Below are 25992 nucleotides of genomic sequence, written 5' to 3' on the forward strand. Positions count from 1 at the left end.
GGAAATTATTATAGACTTAAAAAATTATTGTGGTTTTGTATAAAACACGAGTTCTTCAATTGTAGTACACCGTAGGTAGGTAGTGGGTTATTGATAATAAGTTAAGCCCAACTAATGACTATGCAATAAAAATGGAAATAAATTATATAGGTAACGTATCATTATTATACAATAACAGACAGCAAATAAACCTTTTTTTGAAAAATAAATTCAAGTTACATTAAAATATATTATATTTTACTGATTTGTCATTTTGAATAGTTTAGTTTAAGTCATTATAGTTGTATATGTGACTGATCCATATCGCACGTCCTATTATAATATGATATAACATGAACATTTATATGATAAAAAATAACTTCTGGTGTATACATTTAACGTTGAATGAAAGTGATTAAAATAGTGATAACGTTATTAATCGATAATAGTGGTTATTTGTGTTAATATATTTATGCATATTTAGATAGATGAAAATGTCACATACGATCTTAAATTAAACTATTAAGTATATTGAATAAAATGCGCAACCGAGCTAAGAATTTTGTTACCCTAGAAACGAACGATTTCCGCTTCAACGATAATTCTGGCAACAATTTATAATTAACACAGTGAAACACGCATAATACATTGTAATACAATTAATGGATCTCTAGATCTGCAATCAATTGGACAAGTGAAACGATCATGGTGACGATGGCGATACTGCAATCCACTAGTGCGTTGATCGTGACCGTGATGGTCGTCGCACAGTTGTGGATCGGACTAGTCGATGCTAAGGCTCGGACGCCTATTAAGTGGCTGATAAACACGGGAAACTTGGCGGGCCGATGGCCACCGCCGTCGTGGACCGGAAAAAACGGCTGCAACAATAACACCGCGACGCCGAACACCATCAGCCGGATGCAAATGATTCGTGGTGGCACGGCGACCGTACTTGTCATGCCCACCGGAGACGGTAGCCGAAGGTGTTGCTCTGACAACACACTGGCGCAGTTCTCCCTGGGATTGGTGTGTCTCAAAAATGGTATCAATAACCTATATCCGGTCGTGCAGCCGTTTCCAGATTGGCGAGCGTTTGTGGACGCGGGATCGCCGGAACTGGAACCGGAACCGGTGTCGGAACAGGACCAGGAAACCACCGAATCGGACGAAAACGATCGGCCCACTTCCGAAATCCCTACCGACAACCGTGGCAGCCGTGACCGTCGGCGCATCGTAAATGCTGTCGATGCCTTCTTGGACGATCGGGGACGGATTCTCTGGGTCCTGGACGTAGGCCGTGGTGGCGAAGACGCGTGTTATGGTAATACACCACCACCCAGCAGTGATCGATCCGCGTCCGAGGCGGAAACGGACGATCAGCTGCTGCAACCGAAATTCATCGCTATTGACGTTTATACGAACCAGGTACATAACAACATTAACATTAATATATAATAAACTATAATAAATTCCAAACGAACGAATTCGGATCAGGTGTTAATAGTTGATTGATGGCGTAGACTGGGACTGTTGTTTTGATACAACGATATGTACGTAATTTTAGTTTTTATAATGCTTTGTCCAAGACACACAGTAATTTCATAATAGAGACATAATTTTTCAAACTAACACTTAATCATTATTACATTTCACATTAGAGTATCTGTGGAGATAGCCGCGATATGTATGATGTCGTGTCCAATACATAAATCTTGCATATTTTATAGAGTTTATTAAAAACGATAACATTTTAACTAGCTTAATTTTTGAGCTTTGTTATGTTTTTTATGACATACCCTGTACATGTAGTAGTCCATAAAAAATATCCACATACCTTAAAACATTCAAACGATCGGTTTATCCAAATCTAAATATTATATATGTCAGCTATAACATACTGACAATATAGTATTACGAGTTTCAGATCATCGACATTGTAAGTCTGTCACGAGTATGGCGACCTGGAGTGAGTTGTTTTCAGTACATAGTATCAATTTACCTGGATACCGAAGAAATCGATAATACATTAAATAATGAAACCACTGGTGAAAGTGATGGAGCGAATAGTTGTACCTTAGACTGGCCACTAGTGGTAATCGGTGATGCAGGAACTAATCGTGTGCTGGTGTACACACATAGCAACGACAGATTTGCTGAAATCATATTGCCACTGGAAGAAGAACACAATGCATTGCACGACGCTGACAAGAAAACCGATACAAATGATCCAGATAATGATAGCGACAGCCAATCGGACGTGAAAAAATCAAAATTTCGTCAGCCATCCCGATGGCCGACGCCTCCAATCCGAGACATCCTCTACTTGGCTCCACTAACCATCAGGCCAGGTCAACTCAGGTTGTTGATCACTTACCACGGTTGCCGCGAATTGTACAAGCTCCGGCTAGAACTCTCTACCTCCGATCCGTTGTCTTATGAAGACAAGCCCGAAATCGACACAAACCCAGTACCACTGTCACCAATCATTGGTACTCTAGCCGTTCTTGGTCGGAAACCGTGTCGGATGGTCATACTTGGCACGGATCGCCGGCAGACAGATGTCGTCGGTGAAAAATTCGCGGGAGGGGGAACTACCGTTTACTTTCGATTGGAAAATACTAATGATATATGGTCGTGGAAAATATTTAGTGGAAAGAAAAAGCTGACTGGATCGTTTTTATACATCGACGAACGTGACTTCCGGTTAGTCCGGCTTGGCCAGACGTGTCGTGTCCCTGTCGCGATTTCGACTGCCCCAGCAGCTGTTGGGAATAGCGTTGACGATGTGGATCAAAATTCAGAAGCCACCAAGAAGAAAAATTCTCAAAAGCAGATCCGGCAAATCGTATGGATGCTGGAGACAAACTTTGTCGATCACTTTGCAGGCACTGCAGATCGAATGGGTGCAAACGCCAAGCTACAACCCATCGAAGTGCCACTGAACTACAACGACGCCAATGCCACCAGACCATTGAGTTTCAAAGCTATGATGCAAACTTTACCACTACGAATTCAACCAGGCAAAGATCTGCAGAAAAATTCCATTCATAGGCAACGACGACAGTGGTCGAAACAATGTAGAAACACTGTCAGATGATGCCACGTGAGACAATTATTAGACGGACCATGTTTGCGCCGAGGTGCGATGGTGGTTTTGATTTTCCAGATATATGCAACTAAATCCTAATTGGGAAATAACAAAAGCAATGAATTTCAGTCTTCAAACATTTCGTGTGTAATTGATGTATAAGGGTTGTAAATGTATGTATCATTATAATATTAGCTGACCGCTGCGCAGGAACACATTTAAGGCACAATTTTTTCTTAATGAACATGTACGCGTTAATTAAAATCATTTTTGAATAAATAAAACATCAAGTTAACTTCACAGTAAAATATTAAAAATATTAATATATAATATATAATACTATGTACTATATTATTATTACTATACTACTATGTTAAACATGTATTATATAGTTATACAATCTGAAAAAAAAAACACGTAAACAGCATTTTTTTTTTTAAATAAGTAGGTATATCTGATTTAAATTTATTTAAAATGATGCATTTGAATTCAAACTCAAGAAATTTTAACTTTTTTTGTTTTAGTAAATTTTAACCTATAAATATTAATAAAAAATAAAGTTAAATACTTTCTAAATATTATTGATTAACATTACAATTTAAAAAGTCTTGATTTTTATAGACTAACTTCTATTACAATAGTATATTTGATCGAATAGACTATTATCTCCTTGATATCATTATATTATTTAATTCCAGCTTCGACGAACCTAAATTCGTTCCTATATAATTTTCATTTTATATGAGCAGAAACAATGCATTAAATTTAATGGTAAAAACTACTTTAAAAATTAATGGTATTAAATTATTTTGAAGCAAAATATCTGCTTAAATAAATACGATGATAGAATAGATACAAAAAAAAATATATGTATAATAAAAAGTAAATTACTACTATACCTGCTATAAAAATGGCACCCACGTATTATATCATATTATGTAAAGGTAATTTTGATCAAATGCTGACCAAAAAAATAAATATATTATGTAGACTATATTTTATATATCAAATAAATACAATACCTATTTAAATTGCTTTTTTAAAAATATATTATTAAAATTTTAATACGTAAATCTATAACAATTAATATTGTGGCAATAATATCAATAATATTACTGTCAACATTTGTTTCGATGATGTAATGTACATTATAAAATTTGTGTTTGATGATCAGATTATTCTCATACATAATATGTTAATACATATTTAAGATAAATATAAATAAAATAATACAAAACATGAATTATTTTAACTTTTATACAAAAATCAAAAAGTAATTTAGTATGTTGGTGGTAATTTAAATACTGTTTTTCCGTTCCTTTCATCCACACATGGCACACGAAGTATATTGAAGTATAAAGTTCCCATGAGATCTCCGGTAGAATGTTTGGCTTTTTTCAGACAGTTGTAAAATGTTTTATCACAAATGCAATGTGATCTGTAATATATATATATAAATATAAATATTTCCATGTAATATATTTCTTATAAAATAAATAATAATATTATATATTATTTTAAATTGATAATGGAATTGTTATAAATTTATAATCTATATCGACAATACGTCCTATATAGGCATTGTAGAACAATATGTAATCATTCTAGTGTAATAATATCGCTATAAAATGTATAAATAAAATATAAAATATAGTATAAACGCTGTAACATAATACTATGAGTTTATAATATTAATAATATTATGCTACCATACATCATATTATTTAAAATTATAGTTTTAACAGCCAATCAAATAAATCGTTCAAAAATTTAGAAAAAATCATAAAATCTACGTTGTAATATGTTCACTACCGATATTTAAAAGATATATTATAATGACTTATAATTAAATAATAATAAAAAAAAAAAACAATATCAATTTTTTAATGTATTTATATAAGCCTTATTTTAAAGTGACTTATAGATGTTAATATACAACTGTTAATAATTGTTGCGCAATCCCAAATTTTTAAAGAAAACCGATTTCATGTTAGCAAGACCTGAGAAGTTTCTGTTTTTAGTTTTACAGCATAAAGATTAGATACAAAATTCACGAAAATAGAAAACTTTGTTTTTGTTGATCAGTATATTTTAATTTATTTTATATTAAATGTTTAAAACTTTTAAGTAAAGGATATTAAATCAATATATTTTGTTGACGAAGCAATATCGATAAAAAAAAATATCAAAAGGTATCTTCACTCAAAGTTTTTCTCTTTTAATAGTGAAATCATTTTAATTAGAACTATTAGAACATTTAGAACTATAAGTATTACCCGAGTGGTTCTTATTATCACAAAATACATTTTAATAAATAGTTAATGAAATTCTTCTTTAGAATGATCTATCATCACAAATAATCTATTTATTGATCCACAAAAACAACGTTCTATAAACTATTTTTAATGTTATCTTAAATATTATAGAGTGACAATTTGGTTTCATAACAAAATGATTGTAGTATCCAAGCTTCTTTTACGATAAAAAAACAGTTGATTTAATACTTTTTGATTACACAACAAAAATATTATTGGTGTTTGTTATACCTTAGCTTACGAATAAATATATATGAAAACTTAGATATGTTTTTATTTAAATTCGTCAGTTTAAATTGCCTACATGTAACTTATAAAAAAACGTTAGTTTTTCTCGACCTATGTAGTTCCGATAATCTGTATTACTATAATTATTTTTAGGATTGTACAGCATACTTATACAAAAGCAAATTAATGAGTTTCGTAGAATTCATTAAATATTTATAGTCTAATATTTAATAATATATTTGTATTAGGTATCTGAAACTAAATTAATTTACGTTTATTTTTGGTATTGCTTTAAACAAGCGTACGTTCCTAGTGCCATAGTAAATACTTTAATTTTCTTACAATTTTAAGTTAAAACGAAAAAAACAAATGTTTTGTGTAATTTAAACACAGTTAATAATATAACATTATGTTTTTTTAACTTGTAATATATTGCTTACTTTGTGTACATTGAATTGTTAGTGATGTTATATCTGGTGGCATACGATCTGACTTTTGATGGGCACAGATCATGCGTTCTACAACACATATCCAATTTGACCTCTGGTCCCAAATCAAAAAATGTTGTAGCTAAATCTCCACTTCCACACCATTTTGTACCTATAAACAAAATATACATAAATAAACTTTGTATAAAATGCTTATACTATACATTTAAATTTAACTGATTAACAGTTTATGATTATATTCAAAAATAGATTTATATACCTAAATAATAATCATCGTTTATAAATGAATAATAGAAATTTCTCTTTATAATTAATAATTCGAATTAATACAATTGATTTTAAAAACAATGCTAATCCAGTAATACTTACTTGTACTACTATTAAATAGAATAGGTAAATACGAACCGGGCGTATATGAATTTATTATGTTCATAATTTATATGCAAAATATTTTTATTGTTGAGCTTTCTTTATGGAAAGGGTGGTGAATATGAAAAGACCGACGCTATAGTTGTAAACAAAAAAGTATTTTGCAAATTTTAACTAAAGAAGAGCTCATTGTAAAAGTCTAAACAAAACGTAAATTGTCCACATAATATATTTCTTACTGCTTAACAATACCGTATAAAGACTATGTGAAAGACTTCTTGTAAATTTTACTCCCTAGCAAATTGAACAAATTTCATCACTAATTAAATTACAGTAAAACAAAATATGAAACCTTAATTATTATACGAGTGCAGTATAAAATATCAAGTATTTACGAACAAAATCGATTTCCTTACAATTAATAATTATAAACATTATATTATGAATTCGTACAATGACTTTATTCTAAAGACAACTTATTTAAAACATCATAAAAATGGCTATTTTCATATACTTGTATTATAGTTTATAAAACGTACATTAAAATCCTATAAGAAAGCAAAATGTTTATTACTTCTAATTGGCAGATGGAATAAATTTTGATTTCAATTTAAATTCGTACGACTTTAATATGGGTTAATTTACATTTAACCGTCTAATGTATAAGTAAATTGGTTATAAAAGTAATATACAATAAGGTACCCAGAATAAATTGCACGTGTTACATTTATGTCATGTTTTTTGCGTGTAAAAATATTAGTGAAATTATTTATATTTATTTATATTGCATCTGAAACGTGTCGTTAAAACTTAAAACTCTATCGGTATACATAAGAAAACAGCGCGACTGCGCGTAAATCGTAAATAATCTTTACATTAGAGGTGTTCGCTAATCGTTGGAATAATAATAATATTCGGTTAATTGTTTAGCTAGTAGTTTATAATATAATTTAATTGATTTATACCACGTAACATAAACATCATAATAATTGAATGGTTAAAATTATTTTATTATATCGTTATCGATTTAATTGTTCTAGATCACGTAATTAATAATCATAGTATATTATAATAATTGAAAATTGTAATAATATAATATAATTAATTATTATAGTAGGTGTATTAAATTAATTGTTTAAAGCGTACCTATAGTTAAGCAATCGCCCAATATATATGTATTATATAAAAATATATATAATATATAATACATATACGTCGAAATTCAAATTTTACAGGAGAGACAAAAAACTTATTTTGTGTACCTAACTTTTTTGTGTTCCCTTTTCGAAATAAATAAAATAAAGATATACATACTTTTACTATAGGAACACGTAGATCTGTTTCGTTTTCACACCAAATAGTGTGTTTAGACACAAATTACATATTTCTGTAAAAATCTGAAGATTTCAAAATATTTGAAATGTTCCCTAACAAAATTGGTACTTAAACCTCCAGCAAACTGTCAGATATAATAGTAAGAAATTTATATAAAATCGACAATGAATCACAATCATTATTATCGACGTATATGAGATGTGACAATTGCTCAGTGCTTTGAACGGTCCTGCGGGGTTTGAAGTATAGATTACTGCATTCTAACTACGGCTGACGTACTTAATCTTGAGACTCGAATAGTTAAGATTGGTTAAAACGCATCCAATAATAATAATAATAACCATTATAAAAGTAGTATAGTAAGTCAGTATAACGCTCGGATTGGCTGTATGATGCGAAAACTCACAGAATGGCATGCCCAATGTTGCTGTTTAATTATCATTATTATTGTTATTCATTTAACGACATTATAATATTATTATATATTATATTTTTCGGGTGTAAGAATAATGATATTAATGTGAGAAAAAAATGTTTTTATTATGTATAAGTACATTTATGATAATTTATAAATACCTTAAATTATTATTATTTTGCGTAGGTATAAGGTATGTACACTTTATGATCGAAATAACTACAAGACAAAGAAACAGCCCCAAAATTTGTAAACCACTATACACCTATCCACGGGGGTGGAGCACGCGGGTGACAGCTAGTAATATAATATTATAGTGTAATTTTATATATTTTTACTATAAAGTATTTGATTTCAAGATTCAATTAATAAGACTATAATTAAGGAGTTCAGTATAGGCAATTTCCTAAGGACTGATCTTGTGTTTTGTGTGCGTAATAATAGCTAGTAATCATTACTATGTGGTATTATATTATTGTCTAAAAAAGTAGACTAGCAGTTTCCATGCATACTTACTAAGCAATAACACGGTATCCAGTACGTGGATATGAATACACGCTTATTAATAGTCGTACTTATATCATTTTTTTTTTTTTTTTTTTTTTTGTCAAGCTTAGTGCTGAACCTGATGATACGATAAGACTTTTGAAAACTAATTAAAATATATCCATTTGAGTTGATTGTATTTTGAATGATCAACATAATCAGCATAATATACTAATAATAATCGTATTATATTATGGTTGTCGGTTGATAAAATATTGAAACATTTTGATCAAAACAACTGATCGTTCGCAGTACTTTGTGATTTAAATAATATTACTGTTATTACTGATTTATACTGTTGACTATTTATCATGACGATCATTATAAAAAATATTTTACAACACTGTTATGCTTAATAAATTACACTATTGAACTTAAAATTAAATACATTTATGAACGATATTCATTAATAAATGGTGCTATCTGGCGGTTAACGCCGACGTAAAAGTTTCTATAGAATACTCAAAGATTCGTTCGTGAAACAAAAACAACGCACCTGGTAGTATTCCCGAATACAGTGAACTGGAGGTAGTCGTTTGAACGCCACCGTTTGAGTTCATTTCTTCACCACCGTTGACACCACGTGCGTGCAACTTCGCCTCTTCGGGATTCACTTGATGTGGATCCAACAGATCGCATTGGCCAATCAGTTTCATCATTTGATCTAGAGTGATTCGCAGTGGTTTGTTGATTCTCGTAAGATTTTTTAACATTTCTTTGCCTTCTTCGTCATTGCTAAAAAAATATTTATTGTTTACATTATTAAAGGTTATTGTGTCATAATAATATAATATGATATTACGAGTTTTAATGACAGAAAATATACAAGAATCCTGGTAAACGTGTTTTAATGTTATTTGCATAGATACTTAGAAATAAAAGATAATAATAACGTATATCACTTATTGTTTTACTATTAAGATGGCGCCAGGAGCACTAAATTTTAGGTAGTTGATATAGGCAAATTCAATACAATTTTGAGAATATTTAAAATTTAAAGTGTCTTAAAGTCTTAATTATACCTAATTAAATACTAATTCAAGTAACTTATAAGTAACTAAATCTCAGTATCATTATAATGGCGTAATTACGAGATTATAGAAAGCGTATTTCGAGTGAAAAAAACCACTTAGTCAGTGGTCTCCGACAATCATAGAAAACAAATTAATTATAATTTGTTTTTTTGATAATATCATTAATAAAAAATGTAAATAATTTACTGTTTTAAAATTCGTTAGTTGTATTTATTGTTAAACTATTTTTTTTTTTCAATAAAAACAATAATTTGTGGGGAGAATGTGCTTACTTCCTCTTAATGTAATCCTATTGAATTTTTGTGCAAACAAATATAATTTGTCCATGGGTATAATGTACACGCGTCGTTGATAATTACGCATGCCTATTTTTCCAAAGTGATTAGGTGCCTGCGTCTACGCAACCTTGATGCGCGTTCATGGTCTATTGTCATTCCAATAGTGTTTGTGTATAATAAATGGGTAGGTACTAATAAACAAATAAATTATTTTTGATTTTTGATCCAACAAAATGTTCATAATAGTTTCGGCACACGAAAAATTGTAATTTTTTAAGTTATCAAAGGATGCATGCTCGTCACATCGCAAGGACGATAATATTACATAACATAATGCACATAGTACGCTGTAATTATTTTGTTTCGGAGACGTGCAGGAGGCCATTTTCAATGTTTTATTTCAGAGAAAAAAACGTTTCTACATGAATACTCTGAACTTTGAAGAAGCCCAACGTATTTTACAATTATGCATATTGCTTATTACACCTAAACGCAGTTGCCTTTGATTACACTGTTTTCTATTATAATGTAATGTTAATAATTCCACCAAGAATTATGAAAGGGTATTGTTGTGTCATATTTAATTATAGAACTGAATAATAATTATAAGCCATTAAAAATATTGCTAAGAATTCAGAAAAATAAAGTACCATTATTTATATTTTACCAATAAATGACATAAAATTGTACGGTTGTAAATGGAAATATGAATATTTAAAATGAATTATTCAGTAAAATTAGGTTAAAAAATAAAGTGTGCTACCTACTCGTACTAAAGAGTTTTAAATAATTTATTTTTAAAAAAATACTTTTTAATTTATTGTACATACCTACCGTATACATTGTTATTATTATTATTATTTTAATAAACAAAATGGGTTGTATTGAAAATACTTGTAACTTCAGGATCTATCAATAATACAAATTAATAATTAATATTATATACGATTTATATTATATTTATATTACATTTCGTATTTATATATGCCTATTATACCTATTAATTGTAATACTACAGTGGTCACTGGTAAAACAATATATAATAATAGAATAAACATATTTATACACATATTTGTAAAAACACTAAAAACATAAAACTATTTAGCTATTTGCAACTAATATAATTAACTTCTAAAATACTTTTATGGAATGCTTGTAACTCAGATTTTACTATTCTATTAAAAATCAAATTACAGTTTCTAAAGAAAATCGATTGATATGCAAATTGCAGCAGGTCATTATTATAATAACATTAAATTTCACTCGTAACAGAAGAAAACTAAAAAACTAAAAAAAAATGTATTATATGTTTATATTATATTATAATAAAAGTGTATTTGTACTATACGTCTATACATCTAAATTGAAGCACTTTAATACACTTCCATGGTACCTGCCATTAAATAATATGTAAGTTTTAAAAATTGTTCTGTATATATTGAGATAATATTATAATACCTAATCAAATCTCATGAGACTCGCACAAAATTCAAAATTAAGAAACGAATTTTATATAGAATAGTTTAAACAAGGATTAAATAATAGCAATTATTTTCGAACTCTGTATAGCAATCTATATTTTGAATTATTCATGTTTATGGTAGCTATCTAGTTAACTTTTAGTCTAAGATAACATTCAATCTAGTGTATTACTAATGATGTATCGTTTTTGAACTCGACTCTTACAAATTCTCAGTCTTTCACACACAAGCGCCATGGCGTCAAGCGCGATGTATACCTTATATATTAATATTATAGACGGCATTACAGATAATACAGTTGGAAATTACAAATAAAATGATTTTGATTTATGATCGATCGCATATCATTGTGCTACTGATTTTCGAAATTGTGATAGATAAACTCACATGAACCGCATAAAATTATAATATATACATAATAATAAATACTATGGTTGATAACCGGTTGTTGCGGTTTCGATCTGTTCCATTTCAGACTTTCGTAGATCCGATTTTACTTTATTTTACACGTCATTTTAACATTGTTATTAATATTGCAGTTACTATGTTATTGATGTGTTTGCGTAACACCGTGGTAACATCGTCATCTCGTTAAACTTTGAATTCGAACGACCCTGAGACGATTGCATAGGTCGGTATATTATTATGACGTGAGGTGATACGCCGTTTGTGAATATTTTGTCGAATTTGTGTAGGTGTGGAGGGGACTTGATATTTTTACCCAATTTCGTGAAGACATCAACCTTCAATTAACCGCCTAAATATTTCTCCCTTAAATTTACTATATACATTTAAATAAATAAATAATACAATATTATAATATTATGTTTGATTGAATGTAATAAATTTATTAATATTAAAAGTGTTGTAAACGGACCGAACCTTAAGAGTTTCCCTTCAATGCCCACCTATGGATGTAACTGGAAAACCAGTTATTATTAAGTAATAAGTATTAATAACATAAACTCTATGTAAAATGTGACGTGAAAGATGTTCTTAGAGAAAGGTTGCATTGAAATATTATTCGTCTACTATTTACTAATTATATATTCCTCTATGAATTACGATCTCAATTCGACATATTATTTTATCATGTCCATTGACGATTGATCGAATACGTATCATTTTATTTACGTGTAATTTTTCACAAAAACAATATTTTTATGTAGGTACTTAGTAATATAATGCAGTTTAGTCAGTAATTTGTTACTCGGAAGGTAGTGAAAAACGTTTTATTGCCAAACCGTAAAATAATACTAAATCAATAATCATTATTAAAATAATACTATGCTATTGTGAATGAAACGTTTGAACAATTCACCTGTCACGAGGTTAAAAACGTCCAAATCAATAAAAAATAAATTCGCAAATATTTTCTCATGTATAGATATTTCGTGCGGTATGCATTATGCATACGATTTAAAAATAAAATAAAATATTCTATGATTGTTATTAAAATCCAAAATGCACCTGCTACCTCTATATACATCTAATTGCGTGCATTTATATAAAAATCTTTCGGTTTTGATGAGTAGCGCAAACGCGAATTTTTAGAGTATAATAGCTATCAGTGATTAACGTTATTCTTTTGTATAAGCTCGCTCGTTTAGGTACCTACGCGTAACTTCATTGTATATTATATTATATTATTTATTGCCATCCGACCAACGCCACTTCCTGGTGGCGCGCACAATAATAATAATAATAATAATAATAATATAATGTGTAACAATGACAATATTTTAATTTTGCGAACGTGTGCAGAGGTCAACACAATTATTGTCCGTCGAGCGACGTGCCGGGAACGTATAACAAAACCGAAAACGTACGTTATTATATTAATATGTTGTGCGTATAGCGAATTCAACACAACAAAACCTATGTGCGTACAATATTTTAATATTATGCATAACAGTAACAATAATAATGTAATACGGTGAATCGCGCTCGTCGTCGGAAAACCCGTGTTGCATGTTCTGTTGCGGAATATCAAGAAAACAATAATTAAAATATAAATCATCGCGGCGAGTGCGATAGAACGGACCCGTTCAGAAACGTTCATGCGGAGAGAAGCGCTCTTCGTAATCCCCCGGCGGAACTCGGACGATTAGGCGTTGGCCATCTTATGATATAATAATAGCAATATAATAATAATATATTACATTGTAATTTGTAGGCAGGTACTGTTGATTATAACTTATTAGATTATAATTTTTACGAACGTTAAAACATAATAATAAGTACATATTTTATCATACTTGATTATAACTACAACACGTTACTTTTAATTTCCACTCGTCGAAGTTGGGATTTTGGATTACATTTCGTAAAATATTTACAATATAAATTATATCTGTATGATACTGCATTGTTTTATGTAATAATAATGATTGAGAATTTAAATAGGGATAAAAACATTTACGTAACTACAACTTCTCCACCATCTAATAACGTTTTAAAATGTTCACGGAAATAATAACCATGGAAAAAATACCTAACTATATGAATATTCAATAGAAAAATACTCGAAAAAATAATTTTATTATTAAAAAAAAAAATATAGGTAAATTTCGAAAATAATATACTACATTATTTTAATCATGTATTTGTAAACCTATTGAATTTGTAGAGCTGTATGTATATATATATTATATTATATAAAAAATATTTGTATTATTACATTATCAAATTTAAGTTGTATAATAAAATTTTAATGTTTACGATAGTATTATCAGTTTTCACAATACTAACAATATTCACAAATATAACAGAAAAATGTTAAAAGTTAAAAATATCTAAACATGTATAATACATTAAAAAAATTGTACACATAAGTCATACTTAGTGAATTGTATACATTTTTAAAAATTGAATAAACTTATGAATAAGCTCAGCTACTTTACTGAGATAATAATTACACACTACTCTGGTCCCAAAGTTATTGTTACTATTTATGTGCTATTTTCCTTTCGAGTATTACTTCCGCAAGGTATTATTTCCAAGAATATATTTTTCTACATGGTATTTTTACCAGTTACTGTAGGTAGGTATCTAACGTTTACTACGAAAATCGTTTATTATTTTATCACTACCTAAGTTGTAGTTACTATAGTCCAATATAAAATGTATGGTAAGATCTTATAGCATAATAACATAGTACTTTTTTGATGACGAATTGTTGAACGGTTCTTTATGTTTATTAATAACTTTTGCTAACCAGAATATAATACGTACATAGTTTAAACGCGTCATGCTTTAAAATAATATCAATGTTCTTTGAAGCGGAACATTAATTTTTTTTATTTGGCGAGAGGGTCACGAATTTCTTGAGAGGACTAAGCATTCATAAGTCACCTACTGATTACCTCATGTGGTTTTAACCTGTTGTACTGCTACGAATGCTGTTTTACGTGCTTTTACATCAGCAGTATTAGATTGGTGAATACGAGTATAATAATTATTTTTGTATTTTTAATTTTAATAATTATTGTTACAAAGTGGTGTTGAGTGACATAGTTATACTAAATAATGACATCGTTTTTCTTATAATATAATATAATGCTACTCCGACCAGTCGTTCGTTTTCTATACCACGGGAATTCGGTTTCTTGGTTCCTATCGTTAATTATACATATTTTCCGAGGCGTAAAAATCGCTTAGAAATGTATAGAAACCACGGAAACTTGATGATTTAGGTGACAATAAAAGGACTGTGCACTGTTAACTTCTGTTGTTCATCAGTGCATACAATTCCTCATCATTTCATTCAATATTTATCGTTTTTTTCAAAGTATATCACTATACACGTTGTATATTACACTATTTAATTAACCAAAAAAAAAAAAAAATGATCATTTTAAGAATAAGCATTAATTAACTTGATAAGTATTTATGTTTTTCGTATAATATAGGTTTTGCATAATTACCTGTATATTATCTTCTTACATTTTTTAAAAAAATAATTTTTTTATATATTTTTTGTTTTTATCGTTTTTACTTTTTTAAATATAGCATATTATTATACTTTAATTTTCATATCTAGTAGTAGAATACTCTTTTAAAATATAAATTTAATAAAGGCCACTTTTTTAAGGATCTGTTATAATAGATATAAATACTTAAAGTTTAAATAGGTACCTGGTACATCATGAATATTATCACAGTGGTACCAAGGATTATTATTTTTTTCCACTGCTCAGCTTATCTAACCATTAAATACTTTCAATTAGGTAGTTACTACTTGTTTGAAATTAATTTTAATAAATATATGTATTGAAATTCGTGGAAAGCTCAGAAATATAAAATGGAAAATGCATTCATTCAAAAATGTAAAAAATAATAATCTTATATAAATAATATTGTTTGTATATTATTAACTTGAAATAATAAAAAAAATATATACAACTTATATTTAATATAAGTACAAGTTATGAAAAGTGATATAGCTGGTATCTACATCGATTGTTAAGTGGTAAAATCAAAACCAAGCACTTTTTATAACACTTTAAGCACTCGTAATTCTATTACGTGAGAAATTAATTGGGTAAGTTTATAATGATATTATAACTATTATAGTGAAAAATTAATATAAAGAAGTTAATATATTTTTTTTTTTTGTTTACCATATTTATTATGTGTACTTTAACACTTATATACGAATAAATGTTTTAATTATAGTTAAAAATTAAATTGTTTTAAACTAAAAAAAAAGTTAGTAATTTGAGATTAGTTTTTTTCTATTTTTTGTACCTGACTTAATCTATAACATAAATACTTAAAAATAGGTTTGCATTAAATTAAAAATAAATAATGATATTTCGAATTAATCTTACCAATTTGTACACTTAAAGAATTTAATAGCGGGATATAATATCAGCTAGGCCGTGCGTATTCATCGACAACAAAAATAATAAGCAGTGTTTGAATATCATTATGCACAATTTACTGAACTCTATATAAATAAAATAATAATATGCATAACATATATTTGATAATCAATACATTATCGTATAATAATTATTCGTAAAGGTTAATCAATATAGGTTTCAAATATTATTTCCTCCAACCCGAAAGTTTTGAAAATATTTTGAAAATAATTAAAATATGGAAAATCAATCTATAACAAATCTTAAAAGGCGTCATCGTAATAATATAATAGACTCTATTCTATTATAGAGATAAAATATGTATGTTATAAAACTTGATAGACACATTACTAAGTTTGCTTATTTAGGAAACACATATAATGTCACAGTTTGCTGCTAATTGCAATCATAAAAATAGATTAATTGTAGTGATAGTGCAGTTTTACTAATAATTATTATTTTCTCTTCAAAACTAGTCTTGAAAATTATACAATCAGCAATTCTTCCCACTACCAAAAAAAAAAGAAAGTATATCCTACACTATTTGGCCCCCGAGATTGATATAAATATATTTTTATTATTATATAAGAATATTTATCACAATTTACTCACTAGATTTCGACAAGCTCGCAGTTGAGGAGAGCTTTACCTTCACCGATTTCAACAATGGCTATAGTCTGGTCATGGTAGTATATCATACGTAGAGACGTTGGATTCAGTTTGTATCCTGTGTACGTTTTGGTTGGGCTGTTCACAGCAGAGGTCCAGGAGACAATTCCAACCAACAAGGTGCAAGCCACCCACAAGTACGACGAAGACATTTCAACGAACTATTTATTTTTTGATTTCCGAATTTATATTACTTGAGTTACATGACATTTGGTAGGCGAAGAGTGAGGATATGTACGTAGTATTTTTTTTATTGCTGTTGTAGCTGCAAATAAATATCAACACATTTTAAAACAAAGTTTTATAATGAAAAAAGTTAAGATAAAAAACATGACTATCTGGAAATAATTATATTTTTATGCATAATAAAATTGTGTGTAAAATTGTCCAATCTGTCAGACTCACCATTAATAAATATACAGAGTAATTTACAGAGGATGATCACCCCCGTTTTTTCTCGAATACTAAATTTATTCAATATTTTCGATTTTGTTTATTTGTTAACTACTATATTATTTAAAATACGCGTACACGAGTACTTAAATTATTTATGCCGGAGTGTTAGATTCTTCTTTGTCAATACTATTAGTTCAAATATCTTCTAAAATTATGTCTATGTGCGTATTTGACACATTATATTTTATTTGTATGTAACGCTTGATAGATTTTATATGGTAGTACAGCTAAACTCGAATTAAGAGATCATTATCACTATGTTATATACACGTTTGACAAACAAATAGTATGATAATATATTATTATAAATTAAATGCGTGTATACAGTTAACACGGTTATTCGTTTCGTCTGTGATACGCGCGTATAATATAATATGTACATAGCATGGCGATAGTAATATAAACGTTATAATTTTCGTTCCACGAGAGAGATCGGTTAAAAAACGATTTGGATGAAGTCTTACACCTACTGGATCTACTGCAGATCGTTTTCATTTGTTTGAATTATTGTATTAAACCCTTGACGACGGAAACGATGACATTTTCTAGTCGGTTAAAATTTAACACGCTCTATCTAACTATACAAGATATAGGGAGTGGATCGGATAAACAAACGAACGTAAAATATACATTTAATATTATAAATAACAATATCATTTCTACATAATATTATTAATGTACCGAACAAATTGCAAACATTTCATCATATTAATGAGAAAAAATATGTAAAACTAGCTTGTCGATTTATTTTAAAATTAAACATATTACCTACCTATGGTCAGAAACTAATGGTTCAGATTTGGATATTGGTTCTAGAAGTATGATAAATTTAAAAATAACAACTGCTTACTATAAATCTACGGTAAAAATGGGTTGTTCTTATTCAAAAGAAATAATAATAATAATAATAATATAAGTGTGTATTGCATTTGTATGATCTCCAGTACATGACTTAAAAAACTTGAATATTTTAAAATATTGTCTTCAAGCATAGTTCAAGATTTAAAAATAAAAATTCTAACAATTTTTTAATGGACTGTAGATAAGAATCACTCATGAGTGTTTGTCTGTCTTATATTATGCATTAATATATTATACTGTTCCGTTATTACTAATACTACTTATCTACTGCTACAACAAGCCTACAACTACTATTGTCTACTACTACTACTTGACTACTTCCACTACTTAATAATATTATATACTTGTAAGTTATAATATATGGTAATACTTCGGTTGATCTTTGACCTTGAACGTAACACATATTATGGTGAGAGGATACATACTCCGGCGGCGACAGCGTATAACGGTACCCAAAAAGAAATAATAATATTATTCGATGTTAACAATTACACTGACGCACGATGTTAAGATCATATCACTACAGACGTCCTACTCTGTATAAAGTTGTTAAAATACGCGGTGCCGAGCGTACAGTATTTTAAAAACTGACCTATAGAATGATGATATTATATAATTTATAAAAAATACCTTCAACGCACTTTGTCGTCCGTAAAATATTAGGCTCTTAAACATTTAATTCTAACTTAACCCCTAATTTCAGCGGTTTTCAAAAATAAATATTGATCTTTTATAATTGTTATTATTGTTAACATCTACGAAAAATTATTTTGCAATATTATTATTCGTAGACGCGTTGAAATATAATGTGATTATCTATACGTTACATGACTTTTAATCCGCGAGTTTTTGACTACCGTCCGGAAAACCATGAATAATTTATTGTCCGAAATACGTACAGACAATAATGTGAACACTGAACATATCAATTGTTTCACTGTTACACATTATTATGACGAGCGTATACACATGCACTAACAACTTTCGAAACGTAAGAAACGAAATCGGTACGGTTTTTAAAAGCGCGGACGGTGATTATGATGTATAGAATCTGTACACATCGTGTCCGAAATTATTTCAAATATATAATATATAGACTTAATTAGGCGGTTAAATTTACGTCATATTAAAAGCGTACCTATCTACCAAGAGGACATTAACGTGCTCGTGCGATACTAATATTTTATTGTTTGACTTACCGATATAATGTTCGAAAACAAAAAAAAAAAAGTTTGAATACACCGGCTTGTGTCTAGGAGGTTTTTACTATGAGACAATTATTTTCAATACAATAATGTTATGTATGTTGATAATATTATTATTATATCTATTACCTACTTTCGTGCTATTATTATATTTATAATGTATACCTACGTACATTATCGTATTAGTACAGCAATAACGAGAATTTTGTTTTGCTTTCTTTTGATAATATTTAAAAAAAAAAGACCATAATAATATATTGTATCTACTATCTGTGCATACATTTAAATGTCGATTAAATAGATGCAAATTGAGTAGAACGTTTAACCTCAATAAAAATTATAAAAGTGTAAGCTATACGATTAAAAAAATAATCATAAAATATTAGTACACAGCAATAAGTAGCTCACGCTATGAAACATCTAAGTCAAGTAAATGTTTGTCTTCAATTTAGTTGTATTAAATAAATATCTACCCATCTATTATACATTTGAGAAATGCAGTGTGCATACACATAAATAGAATAAATTGAAGATAACAACTAGTAAAAAAAAAACAAGTGTGTCGTAAATTTGTGAATAATTGAGTTTCATGGACGATTTTTATCAAGCCGATTATTTCTTAAAGCAAAAATAATATGATCTTGGTTCAACATAGAGTTATATGTGTGAAAAACAAAACGCATTGTGAAACTTTTAACGCAAACAATCCGGTTTTTTTCACACAGTTTTTTTATAATATTTATAAAATTAAAAAAAAAAAAAAATACTTTCTACTAACAGTATTATGCCGCGTCTACGTGTATTTTAAAAATATGGAATTCTGAAAAGTGCGTTAAAATAATGCTATTATAATAATGAATTAATGTAGGTATTAAAAATTATAGTAAAATAATGCAAAACAAAAAATTATACGTTGTTAGAAATCTTTAGAAAATTGGAATTTTTTTTTCTTTATTATTATTATTAATATTCTGAATGAAGCGAAGAAAATATATTGATTTTACAATGATGAGTATTCTTTTTTTCAATACTGATTCTCATAAATAATTTCGTGTCACAGTCTAAATAGAAGATTTCTCAAACTAATTTTAATTAGAATCTGAGTGTGAACAATATGTTCATTATTCAAACAACCATCATTATATAAAAAATCGTGTGGACACGGTTTTATTTTAATGAATGTGGGTAAGTATAATATGCATAGTATATATAGAATATATATACATATAAAAGTATAATCGTAACATTAGTGCAAAAAACCACTGCATATGTATATTAATGATTTTCTATATCTATAAATTATTATGGAGAATTATTTTCGTAAAAAAAAAAAAAAGAAAAATATTTTAATTTACGTCTTATTGTGTCAAGAATAAAATAATAATATTATCTTAAAAATCGCACCATTATACTATCTTATCTATGAAAATATTTTTCAGCCTATAGCCTGTAAACTTGAACTATAATATTCAACCGAAGTCTATGCCCTCTAATTGAATTATTAATTTCTAAATCACTAAATTGAATCGTATAAAATGGATATAATTTTTCCGGCAAGTATTTGAAACATAATACCATATTCATGATATAATGTATTGTTGAATATCACGTACCAATTTTGTTTTATAAAAATATTATTACGCTCGCTTTTTTGAAGTGAACATACAAATTCACAAACATTCAGACGATTAATAAATATTATAATAAAATTATTTTAATGACAAATAATATGCCTGTAAACTATGTAGTGCACACATATTGAGCTATTATAATGTTCATCAAAAAGAAGTAAGCGTATTATTACTACTAGCACCTAGCGAACTTCGGTGTAAGTGAATCGAGTGTCTCCTTATAGTTAGCTATCTAATTTAGATAGCTAACTATAAGGATACCATATAAGGATACTATAGTTAGATACCTAATTTCAATGATATATTTGAAAAAAAGAAGGAAGAACGACTTATAAGGAACCTTGTATAAATTTATAAGTCTTTTAACTAAAAAAAGTTATCATACATAATTCAAAAAAAAACTTTAAAAATTTAAAAATTCTATAAATACCAAAAAAGACAAATATTTTTAAAATGTTAACTTGTCTAGTAAATACTTATGTACGTCATATAAATATTTAATGAAAAATATACAAGTCAATACGGTTATACTTTTTGAACTATAACAGAACAAAATAATCGATTTTGTCAAGAACTCGTTTCTTCTAACCTAACCTGATTTTCCCGTTTATTTTGAAAAGAGCTACCCTTGAAGTTAGAAATAAATAAATAAATATTTTTTTTATAAAACATTGTAAACCAATTGCGGTCAGTATCAACAATTTGTCAAATTTTTTTTTTTGAAATAGAGGTTGGAGCCACTTTTTTTAAGAGCTGGAATAAATTTTGAATATCAGTTGGATGAATGTGCGTACTTATTTCAGATATTTTACGTACACAATTTATGTACTATTAATTTATTAAAAATAAATAAAACTGCAAAGCTACGTATACAATTGATAAAAATGAACGTTATTATTGCATATTGAACGTTGTTAAAAAAAAAAATCACAATATCTGTGTATATAATTATATTACATATGATTGATTAATGAAGATTAATAATTAGGATATACCAGAATTCATAATTATATAATATTATGTTATTATATCAGAATGATAGAATTTTTTCCATGGTAATTCGTACATTCTCACTATGTTTAATATTCAATGTACAAAACAATAACCTTGGCTGTGTGCTTAATTAAACTAAACTGATCTACTTAGTTATTTTAATTTGTACTGAATACACAGTACATCAATCACCTAATATACCTATACTTAATAATTGTGTCGATTAAAAATTATTTTCATAGGTAGGTAATATTACTGTTATTATTATGAAGTTATAACCATTAATCAACAAAATGTCAAATCAAATTAATGTAATCCAGTGGAAAATTAGAACTCATGTATATATATGTATATATTATTCTTTTTACAAATTAAATATACTAAAATAAAAAATAAAATATCAAAAGTTTTTTAGTTAAAATTATATTAAATTATATTTTAAGTTTTATTGAAATATTTCTACTATATTTATACTTATGAATAGAAAAACTTTTTGTTTTATTTTTTTGTAATTATTGTTTATAAAATAATATTTAATTCTGGTTAGGTATTTTGGTGTTCATAGCAAAATCATATTAAATTAATTCAAGGTTAGTTGTAGTATTCATAATGATCTTAAAATACATAATATTATTACTACAAATCAAAGACATTCGAAAAATACCATCGTTATATTTTATTATTTCTATGTTTAAAATAAAAATATATTTTAAATTAATTTAATTTTGATTTTGAATAATTGTATTAGTATTCAAACTTATCTGTCATTCAAAGCCGTGCCATTTTTATTATAATTAACTGAATATGACATTTGTATTAATCTTATTACCTTTAAACCACAATATTACTCGATGAACAATACCTTAAAAAGTATGATCGATTTTGAATGTTATCTAAAAAAAATGCATTGTATGAGTTTATTTTTAAAACCTAGACATTTTTATAACTAACAAATTTACGCACTTTGATATTTTTCAAATTTATTTTTTCATTAATGTGAATATTTAAGTCAGAAATTACATTTTTCCCTATGTTAGAACTACACAAAGATGCAATAGTCATCACTTAGTCTAGATACGAACACAATAAATTGCATAACATTCACTGTACCTATATAAGTTTTTCATTGCTTAGTTTTTAATACCTACGTTATTCTTTATTACCTACTTATTGTAGTGCATAATATTATATCGATTTTACAGCAATGTGTATTTTGGAGAAAAAAATATAGGTAGACAGTCACCAGTCTAGTACTATGACAAGAATTGAAATCCGTGAAAATAGCCTGAAATTATTTAGTTGTCGTAGTTATAACTGTCTAACCCATATGTTATAGTAGCTATGACATATTTTAGCTACATACTATATTATGTACATAGGTACGTGGTCGTCGAAATATATAGACGCTTATTAATATTTGAGTTTACACGGCTTACAATTATATCAGTCTATTGTGTATATTAAATATTTATATGCACGTCGCATCGAGTTTGTTCTCGTTCGGTTTGGTTGTCAGGATTATAATATTATTACGCTATATACGTAGGTACGTTCAACAACGCGTTCGTTAGCCGGATGTGCGTTGTCAATGAATTACTTTCTCGAAATCGATTTGCCGATTAAACGGCCAAAATCATTTCTATTCGCAGTCGACTAAATCTTTTTATATGATAGCGGGGGTTTTTTGAAATGCATTTCTAATATTTCTGTAATGTTGCGCGACGAGTGATGGTTAGGCATTTTAGATACAATTGCGTGAAAACGGTCACAATACGTTGATTTATTATTATAATACCATCAATGTAATGTTAGATTTTAGCAGTCTGACTCGTCCGCACTAAAACAGCACGTATATTTGGCTAGTCCGTGTATTGACTATTGTAGATAGGTAATCAAACTAAAAAAAAAAAAAATCCACAAACGAGACGTGACTGTTGCCGATGAAGCGCGTCTCGATGTCGAAATCGATGTACCTACTATATCCTGTAATCGATTTTTCTCAATTTAAATCAAGAAATCTTCAACGTCATGGTACATATAGGTACCTACAAAACTTTAATAGTGTCTGGCACAAAATTATCCGAATTCTAGATGAAAATGTATAGACCAATGAGATTATTTATAATCCGCATACAATAATAATCTTTTATTCCTGTAGCCCAAAACCTAAAAACTTGTCTAACTATTTCAATACTATAGTAATGTAGTAGATATCAGCGATTACATTTTTAAAATGCATACATTATTAACTTTATTTATCACAAACATAGAAATAAATGTTTTACATTTTATTTTTTCATTAAAAATTAAATTTAAAATAGTTTTAACTAAAAACTAAAGCAATCAATAATTTGATTTAATAATTATACGTTGTATTAAAAAAAAAAAAAAAAAAAAAAAACATTAATAAGAAAATATGTTACTTATTGGTGAAAAAAAAAATGATCGACTGAAGTTGTTTACACCTTCAACTCTACAGAAAATATTATATGGATAGATATGGATAGACCAACATGTATTTGTGGTGTCAAATTTACTATTGAAAATAAAACTTAGTAAAAAAATTAATTCAATATAATTTCAGGAAAAAAAAAACTGATTAAACACTGCAGAGACACGAGTGGTATGATACAGACTACTAGGCATATACATATTATTTGAGTCATTCGTCATCGTGTCGGAACGTCAAAAATTCGCGAGAACGTAACGAAAAAAAATAACAAACAAACAAGCACTGATAAAAATACTTTAAAAAAAATAACATAAAAGTAAAAATTACTACGTTTATGTCTTATAATATTGTGTACTCACCGGTGACCACGATAATGACGAGTGTGCGATATCCTTACTCGTTCGTTAATTGCATTCGTCAAAAATGTTCGAATGCGACACCGGAAAATGAGACTGGCGGGATGTAAAAATTATACCGGTAAATAAAATCGCACGTGACGGTGAATTTAACGTCAGCGGAGACCAAGGAAAAGATAATGTATAATAATAATAGTATTAGTGAGAGACGCGATCTGCACGACACACAACACACGACTGTACGCGTCGACGTCGGTGCGCACACGACGACGATGATTATTACTTAGGATGCGATGCGTGGTTTGACGTGAGCGATCGGTTTCCCGTCCTGACCGTATGACCGTTTTTACATTCGCATAGTCGCATCACGTATTTGCAAGTAAATTTAGATTTTTGGATTTTTGTAGTATGAACATGTAAAATCGAAGATCATAAATCAATTATTGTAACTATTAATTGTTTTTTCCATATCGTTGAAAAACTGGCTTGTGACGATTAAAAACATTTACTTTTTTAATTTTTAATTAGGTGATCTTTTTCTACAATGTTTTTGTATACATTGAAATTCGAATAATCAAAACGAGTACTTTCCATGTGGTTCTAAAGTACATTCCATAAGGATAGTGTTTTTTACGGTGAAAAATTGAATAAAATAGAGACAGATATTATTTTTGTGTACTGTGTGTATTTAACATAGAATACTTATTAAAACAGACGTTAACCACTTATATCATAATTTTTTTTTTCAAAGCTAATATTACGTTAAAACATTAAATAGACTATTTTACCAGATAATATTTAGACCTCAGAATAAATTTATTTTTCCTGTTAGGTAGTAGTTATTTTACTATAAATAATCTACACAAAAACTACCTATTCAAGTGAATTTTTGTTTCAAGCATATTGACATTCTAAAAAATATAATCGGAATTAGAATTTAAACTAATTAAAACAAGATGATTGTTGAAAATATGGTCTTACAAA

General features: G+C 28.1%; 2 protein-coding genes across 2 annotated transcripts; one reads left to right on the forward strand and one right to left on the reverse strand.

Moving 5' to 3' along the window:
- The first annotated feature begins 488 nt into the window (after positions 1-488).
- Positions 489-3918, forward strand: LOC114128237 (uncharacterized). The gene is made up of 2 exons (XM_027992713.2): positions 489-1407; positions 1907-3918. The coding sequence occupies exons 1-2, from the start codon at positions 685-687 to the stop codon at positions 3077-3079; spliced, it is 1896 nt and encodes a 631-aa protein (XP_027848514.2). The 5' UTR covers positions 489-684; the 3' UTR covers positions 3080-3918.
- Positions 3919-4095: 177 nt separating this feature from the next.
- Positions 4096-25284, reverse strand: LOC114128238 (uncharacterized). Its single transcript, XM_027992714.2, has 5 exons — positions 25012-25284; positions 16998-17319; positions 9224-9462; positions 6054-6213; positions 4096-4508 (listed from the first exon to the last, which is right to left on the reverse strand). The coding sequence occupies exons 2-5, from the start codon at positions 17204-17206 to the stop codon at positions 4349-4351; spliced, it is 768 nt and encodes a 255-aa protein (XP_027848515.1). The 5' UTR covers positions 17207-17319; positions 25012-25284; the 3' UTR covers positions 4096-4348.
- Between the last annotated feature and the right edge of the window lie 708 nt (positions 25285-25992).

The sequence above is a fragment of the Aphis gossypii genome, chromosome 2 (assembly GCF_020184175.1).
Source record: "Aphis gossypii isolate Hap1 chromosome 2, ASM2018417v2, whole genome shotgun sequence".
In the NCBI taxonomy this organism is placed as follows: Eukaryota; Metazoa; Arthropoda; class Insecta; order Hemiptera; family Aphididae; genus Aphis; species Aphis gossypii.

Coding starts and splice junctions, on each gene's coding strand:
- LOC114128237 (XM_027992713.2), top strand. CDS start 685: ATGGTGACGATGGCGATACTGCAATCCACTAGTGCGTTGATCGTGACC. Junction 1,408..1,906: donor TTGACGTTTATACGAACCAG/GTACATAACAAC, acceptor TACGAGTTTCAG/ATCATCGACATTGTAAGTCT.
- LOC114128238 (XM_027992714.2), bottom strand. CDS start 17,206: ATGTCTTCGTCGTACTTGTGGGTGGCTTGCACCTTGTTGGTTGGAATT. Junction 6,214..9,223: donor GTATTCGGGAATACTACCAG/GTGCGTTGTTTT, acceptor TTTTGTTTATAG/GTACAAAATGGTGTGGAAGT. Junction 4,509..6,053: donor AACAATTCAATGTACACAAA/GTAAGCAATATA, acceptor TATATATTACAG/ATCACATTGCATTTGTGATA.